This window comes from Cnephaeus nilssonii (assembly GCF_951640355.1).
Source record: "Cnephaeus nilssonii genome assembly, chromosome: 5".
Lineage (NCBI taxonomy): Eukaryota > Metazoa > Chordata > Mammalia > Chiroptera > Vespertilionidae > Cnephaeus > Cnephaeus nilssonii.
In genome coordinates this window covers 19,904,189-19,911,944 of record NC_137076.1, presented here as the reverse complement: position 1 = coordinate 19,911,944, position 7,756 = coordinate 19,904,189, and the positions used below count along the sequence as shown (strand labels likewise).

The following is a 7,756-nucleotide window of genomic DNA, read 5'->3' as shown; positions in this document are numbered from 1 at the left end:
GACATCCCAGAGAACCCTGGACCCCAGAGCTGGTGAGGTGGCTTCTGCCCCAGACCAGGCAATAAGACAATAATCAAATCGAGGAAGTAAACAGAAGATAATTGGGGCAGGAAAGCCAAGGGTTTGCTTGGGGAAGCGGGAACTGAATAACCCATTACCTTTTTTATTATTATTTCTTTATTGATTACGGTGTTACATATGTGTCTTTATTCCCCTATTACCCCCCTACCCCCCCCCCCCCCCCGATGCCCTCACTCCCCCTGTTGTCTGTGTCCATTGGTTAGGCTTATATGCATGCATACAAGTCCTTTGGTTGATCTCTCCCCCTTACCCCCACCCTCCCCTACCTTCCCTCTGAGGTTTAATGGTCTGATCGATGTTTCTCTGTAAGGTTTGAAAGGAAATGCAGGGAACTCTGAAGTTATATGAGCATTTGTTTAAAAATCGATCCTACCACTTATTTGCTGGGTGAACTTGGGTTAATGTATGAGTTTCCTGTGGCCGCTGTAACAAAGTGCCACAAGCTGGAATAGAAAAATAGAAATCTATTCTCTCACTGTTCTGAAGGCCAGAAGTCCAAAATCAAGGTGTTCATGAAATCAATTTCTCCTGGAGGCTCTGAGGGAGAATCTGTCCAATGCCTCTCTCCTAGAATCTGGTGGCTCTTGACATCCTTGGTGTCCCTGGCTTGTAGGTGGGTGACTTCAATCTCTACCTCTGTCTTCACATGACCATCTTCTCTGTTTCTATATGTGTCCTCTCTTCTTCTCATAAGGACACTAGTCATTGAATTTAGGGAACACCCTAAACCCAGAATTATTTCAGTTCAAGATCCTTAACTAAGTACATCTGCAAAGACTCTCTTTCCAAATAAGGTCACAGACACAGGTACCAAGTGGATGTAAAACTGGGGACAACATTATTCATTAATCCAGTTTGGGGAGTTACTACACTTCTTTGAATCTCTGCTCCATCTTTTATACAGACAGATAATAACACCTACTGGTAAGAATCAAGTGGGGAAAAAAGCCTGTAGAATACTTCAAACTATCTCACCCAAAGTGTCAATAGTACCAAGTGTGAGAAACCTGTCTACTGAAACCCATCAGCCATTCTTTGATCTTACTAGTAGCTTGGTGCCCGGTACATAGTAAATACTTAATAGAAATCAGCTCCCTTTTCTTTCCTTTAAGTGGGGGTTGGGTGGAGAGATGGGTAAAAAGAAACAAGCACAGTGTCCACTTGAAAATCCTTTGACCAAGTCCAGTGGGACTGATGAGCTATGAATTGGCCTGAAAGGATCTGATTAAAGAACAAACCCTTCTCTGTACATAGACATGGAGACAATGCAATTGTCCAGGGATTTAGGTTGAGACTAGTTTTATTTATATTTCCTTTTATTTTTTTAAATATATTTTATTGATTTTTTTACAGAGAGGAAGGGAGAGGAATGGAGAGTTAGAAACATCGATGAGAGAGAAACATCGATCAGCTGCCTCCTGCACACCCCCCGCTGGGGATGTGCCCGCAACCAAGGTACATGCCCTTGACCGGAATCGAACCTGGGACCCTTCAGTCCGCAGGCCGATGCTCTATCCCCTGAGCCAAACCAGCCAGGGCATTATATTTCCTTTTAAATGTCCCTGGAAATTCAACTTCACAGATTAATCTCTAGGCACGTATAGGACATGAAGCTGTACGGCCACGTCAATGAACTCAAGAGACCTCCCAGAGGTTCCAGTTAAGGTCAGAGAAAGGTGTCTGATTTCAGTTAAAAGATTTCTCAACCTCGGCACTATTGAAATCGGGGCTAGCGAACTCTTAGTGGTGGGGGCTGACTTGTACATTGTAGGTTGCATCCCTGGCCTCTGCTCACTGAATGCCAGTAACACCTCCAACTGTGACAACCCACAACGTCTCCTGGGTTGGGGAGAAGACAAAATCACCTCTAGTTGAGACCCACTGAGTTCAACGAATAACAGGGGGCTTGTCCTTTCAGAAGAACATTACTGAGAATGAACTTGAACTGATAAATTTTTGCCAGGCAACTGGACAAGGGTTATAATGGTGAATAACGTCAACAAAAAATATATAATGTGCATTGAACAGTCTTATTATATTCCAGACACTGAGCTAAGCACCAGGCGTACATTGTCCTACCATATGAAGGGGTTTCAGAAGTCACCCAGCCAATTGATCTTTTTTAATGTTTATATTTCCTCTACAATGTGAATAATAGTTGTGAACTTAAGTCAAGAAATTACCATGTGCTAAGCTTTTTAATTCACTGTGTCATTTAAAAAATGTTTATTAATTGATTGATTTTAGAGGAAGGGAGAGAGAGGGAAACGTCAATTTGTTGTTTGCACTTATTTATGCATTCATTTGTTGCTTCTTGCATGTACCCTGACCAGGGTCAAACCTGCAACCTTGGTGTATTGGGACAATATTCTAACCGACTGAGCTACCAGCCAGAGCTTTCATTGTCTCATTTAGTACTAATGGCTATTCCTACAAAGGTCTCATTGCTCCCCATAGACAGATGGGGAAACTGAGTTCCAGAAAGGTTAAGTAACTTGCCCAAGGTCACAAAGTCACAAAGCCATGATGAAGCTGAGGTGGTATTCAAATTTTGTTCTAAGCCCACAGTGTATTCTCTTAATTATATGACGTGCAACCCACACGCACCTCATTCCTTCTCCTTGAAATGATCTACCTTTCTCTATCTCCCTAGAAAATAACCCTACCCAACTGTCAAAAACCAGTGCAAAGGTCTGCTCTTCTGCAAAGCATTTTCGGACACCCTACAAGCAGAGTTGGGCATAGACCCCTGGGAACCTCCAGCACAATATATATGTCTTTGTTGCATTCTTTTTCATACTGTCCTAAAGTGATTTGCTTACCTGCTTGCACCTCCTGTCAAACTCTAAGTTCTCTGAGGGCAGTGCTAAGAGGTCTTTGTATCTCCAATTCATTCATCATGTATTGAGTAAGACAGACACCACCTCATGAAGCTCTCCATTCAATTTAGGGATATTTCTTGTTAGTCAGGTCCATAATGGGCCTGTCTGGTTTCCACCCACAGGTAGAAACAGATAGTTGGGTCTTTCCTCTCCTTATAACAGTTAGATTTTGAGGGCAGCTCTCTCCTGTTCAGAGCAGTTGCTCTCAACCACATTGTCCAAAGATGTTTTCTCTAGTAAATTACTTACTAAAGGATCACTCTGTTTATATTTTTATATTATTTTTATTTAAAAGTACATGGATTACTTGTCTTTGTTTTTATGTCTCTCATGAGAGCAGGGACTTGTCCATCTTTTTCACCACTGTGTAGTTTATGACTCCTTCAGTGATTGGCACTTAGGAGGAGCGAATTAATTTTCATTAAATGAATGAATGAACAAATAGCTGGGGACAGGATAATAAAGTGCCTTTGTGTGATGGAAGATTAGACTAGGCAGTAATTTGAGAAGGGCTTAAGTGCCAACTTTAGTGTGGCATTGACATGGGCAAAACAGAGAGCGAGTTGGAGAGAAGGGGACAGTCAGCAGTTGGGCAAGGGAAAAAACCTTGACCGAGTTTCATGATTAGAAGGAATCAAGTCAGAAAAGAGGAAAGCTATCTAAGGTAAGTATAATCAATGATGTGGGCACCAAGGGTCTTGAGTAGACACCTACCCAATACTGGCCCTTCTTGGTCTCTGAGCAGCTCACCGCCTTTGGACATCTGGTGAAGCAGACCTCTGCAAGGATATATGCAAGGTTGAACCCTCCTGGTCTTAAAGTGCTGGCTCCACTATACTTCTCTATACACATCTCTGTTCTTTCCCATTGATGATGGCAACAGAGGCCACTTTGGCCCAGACATTCTCAGTGTTGGAGGTGATGTGTCTGAACAATATTCCAGGATGACCTGCATTTCCCTGCAAAGTGACATCGAAGGTAAGGTCAAGTGGGTGGGGGGCAGGCTCTCCTGATCCTTCATCTTTCTTGTCTACTGCATTCATTCAGCAGATTTTTGTTGGGTACTTAATACACAGAGCCCAATATTCTCCACTCCTACACTACGAAATTTAGCCTCAGAATGATGTCTGATATTCCAGACAACTTTTCACTCACCACTCCAGACCATTTGGTTCCAACCTCCGTCACGCATATGTCCCTTTACAGTGCAGAAGCCTTGGGTCCATATTCTAAATGTCATCTCACCAATGACTCCTTCCAGACATTGGCCCCTGCCACAACCTTTCACAGCAAGGATTCAGGAATCTGGAGAAGGGGCCACGCATAAATGGATACACTAGACAAGAAATATAAATTTGGAAGGTATGGGGGGAAACCAGGTGGATCACTTCCCTCTAGTGGAGAAGCTCACTGAATCTCCAGACCCATGGCTTTTTATTCACTAGAACAGTGGTCAGCAAACTCATTAGTCAACAGAGCAGCAAACCGCAGCTCGCAGCCAAGCCGCATGTGGCTCAGGAGCTGCAGTTTGCGACCACTGCACTAGAATATACATTTTGCCCTTTAGCAAAGCAAACAGACATCAATGGTGATGTTTGGTAAACAATAAAGGATTATCAGGTTAGGGGAATTGCCTTCAGCTGTTCAGCCAGCAGCAGGTAATAATATGCAGATCTTCAGGCCTGCTGAATATCAAAGTAGTCAGCCTTCTGAGGACTTCTCGCATTTATTATGCTAATTACTGTTGGTCTTTGCCTCTAGCAGCCCTCCCAATGAATTTGGAAATGAGAATTTCCTTATAGTTTGGACATTCTCATCACCCCCTGTCATTTGGACAAGATCTCCCTCCTTCATATTCTAGTCCAGTGGTTGGCAAACCGCGGCTCTGTTGACTAATGAGTTTGCCGACGACTGTTCTAGTCTCTTCAGAATCCTACCTCTGCTTTGTCCCCAGGGTATCTGGAATGGGGTGTATTCCAGTGGGGCTGATTCGTACTCTCTCGCTCGAGAACAGACAGTTTAGCTACAAGTATTGGTGAGTAATACTTGCCTGGCGGGTGAAGGCAAGACTTTTACAAAGAAATGGCAAGAGCAGGGAATCATTTTGCTATTCTCAATCTCCTGATTATATCAGACATAATTAATCAATCATGGTGTGTTTTTTTTTTTCCTACTGACACTGAATGTACTCATCATCCTTCTCAGGAGACTCCAGCAGCCACTATCAAACAATTACAGCTGGTTTGGAAGGTGAAACTACCCCCACTGAGACTTCTTGCCAAATATCCAGTTCTTTCTGCAGATGAATGATTCCTCCCAGGGGATGGGGGAATCAAATCTATCAGTGACCTCAGACTTCACTCTCACGGGGCTCTTCAGCCACTCAGGGCCGCATCTGGTCCTGTTCTCCCTTGTGGCCATCATATTCACCATCGGCCTTCTGGGCAATGCCATCCTCATCTTCCTGATCCACACAAACTCCAGGCTCCACACACCCATGTACTTTCTGCTCAGCCAACTCTCCCTGTTGGATGTTGGCTTTCCACTGGTCACCATCCCCAAGATGGCAGCTGACTTCTGCCAGGGAGAAGGTTCCATCTCCTTTGGAGGCTGTGCAGCTCAGATGTTCTTCCTGATGCTGCTGGGTGTCTCTGAGGGTGTTCTGCTATCCCTTATGTCTTATGACCGCTATGTTGCCGTGTGCCACCCACTGCATTATCCTATGCTCATGAGACGTCAGGTCTGTCTGCTCATGGTGGGCACCTCCTGGGTGTCAGGTGTGCTGGTGGCCTCCATCCAGACCTCCATCACCCTGCAATTCCCTTACTGTGCCTCACGCGCTGTGGACCACTTCTTCTGTGAGCTGCCCGCTCTGCTGAAGCTCTCTTGTGCCGACACCTCTGTGTATGAGTTGGTGCTGTCCATCTCGGGGGTGCTGATCTTGCTGCTGCCCCTGTCCCTCATTGCCACCTCTTACAGCCACGTGTTGGGGGCTGTTCTCCGCATGCGCTCAGCTGAGGCCAGACACAAGGCCTTCACCACCTGCTCCTCGCACATCATTGTGGTGGGGCTTTTTTATGGGGCAGCTGTGTTTATGTACATGGTGCCAGGATCGTACCACAGCCCACAGCAGGACAACGTGGTCTCTCTCTTCTACAGTCTCGTCACCCCCACACTCAACCCCCTCATCTATAGCCTGAGGAACCAAGAAGTTCGGGTGGCTTTGGTCAAGGTCCTTGGCAGAACTTGTTTCAGATCAAACAGAAGACCTCGTGGGGGGTGCTAAAGTGTCCAAGGGACCCTCCCTTACATCTAAGATCTTTTTTTCACTTGCAGTCCATGTGGTGCAAGGCTTACTGTGGCCAGCCCCGTTCCTCCTCCAGACTCACTTTTTTCTCTTGTGGATTTGTAGAAAATGAACGTAATGATCTCAATCACTTAGACAAGAGGAGGAGTTGGGTTATTTAGTTTTACACAGAAGGAAATATTTACTATAAGAATGACAGCCCAGCATCAGATATGGACTCCAGCTCGTGGATATTTTGGCCACCTATTAATGTACTTTTCTGCACAGTGAGTGAAGGGTCTAAGATCCAACCCTTAAAATCCAAGCAAGAAAGGGGATTCAGGTGCTGGTGCTCTGACAGGGATGCTCGGACAGTCCTGCCTGTGTTGGTTCTTAGCAGGGTCTTTGTCTGAGTCGTGTTTAGGTTTTACAGAAGTGGAAGACTGTCCCCAAGAGGACCCTGGTTGGGCAACCCAAGCACATGTTACTTCTTTGAAAAGTATTTTTTTCATTGGTTTATTGAGACAGAGGAAGAGAGAGAGAGAGAGAAACATCAATGTGAGAGTGGAACATCGATCGCTTGCCTCCTGCACACCCCCCGCCCCCTACTGGAGATTGAGTCTGCAACCAGGGCATGTGCCCTGACTGGGAATTGAACCATCAACCTTTTGGTGCACAGGACGATGCCCAACTAACTGATCCACACCGGCCAGGGCAAGCATACGTGGTGACTTTTGCTGTCTCAGTTATTATAGAGCAGAGATGCAAGATAGTGAAGCTCACTCTTGGATGAACGTCAGGGCGATGTAAGATTGGATGCTGCCATTTTTAAGCTTCTTATTCCACCAAGGGGAACAAGAACTAAGATTACTCAGTTAAGGATTCCCAGGGGATGGTATATTCCTGGTCCTCTCTTTGCAGAGATGTTTATCTACTGTATCATTGGAGTAAGAGCCATGTCTATGCAGACAAAGGCTGAGTTGGCATGGCATCCTCAGCATTTTGTTTGTGTTTTTTGTTAATCCACACCTGAGGATATTTCTCCTTGAGTTTTAGAGAGAGAGGAAGGGAAGGAGAGAGACAGAGAGAGGAAAACACTGATTCGAGTGAGACACATCGATTGGTTGCCTCCTGCATGCGCCCCAACTGGAGATGAAGCCTGCAACCTAGGTACATGCCTTTGACCAAAATCAAACCCGAGACCCTTCAGTTCGCAGGCCGATGCTCTATCCACTGAGCCAAACCAGCGAGAGCTTAAAAATTTTGAATGGCAGGTGCCAACTATGAGTGGGGTGTTGTGTGTGCTGAAGAAAGGGGTTGTTGAGTGGGACCTTTTAAACATTTTAACTGTGCCATTAAGCCCACACTCAAGCCTTATTTTCAAAGTTGGCTGGTACCAGACAACATAGGCATCAGGAATGCTACCTGTAGTATACTATCCTACAGTGTAATATCATAACTTAAGACAAATACCACATGATTTCCCTTAATGTGGATTCTAATGAAC

The 7,756-nt window shown here is 45.1% G+C and overlaps 1 protein-coding gene across 1 annotated transcript; it reads left to right on the top strand.

The window, feature by feature from the left end:
* Window positions 1–5,286: 5,286 nt before the first annotated feature.
* On the top strand, window positions 5,287–6,249 carry LOC307100373 (olfactory receptor 2Z1-like; the record flags this gene model as incomplete). Its single annotated transcript, XM_079772747.1, has 1 exon — window positions 5,287–6,249. One exon carries the CDS (start codon window positions 5,287–5,289, stop codon window positions 6,247–6,249), a length of 963 nt encoding a protein of 320 aa, XP_079628873.1.
* Between the last annotated feature and the right edge of the window lie 1,507 nt (window positions 6,250–7,756).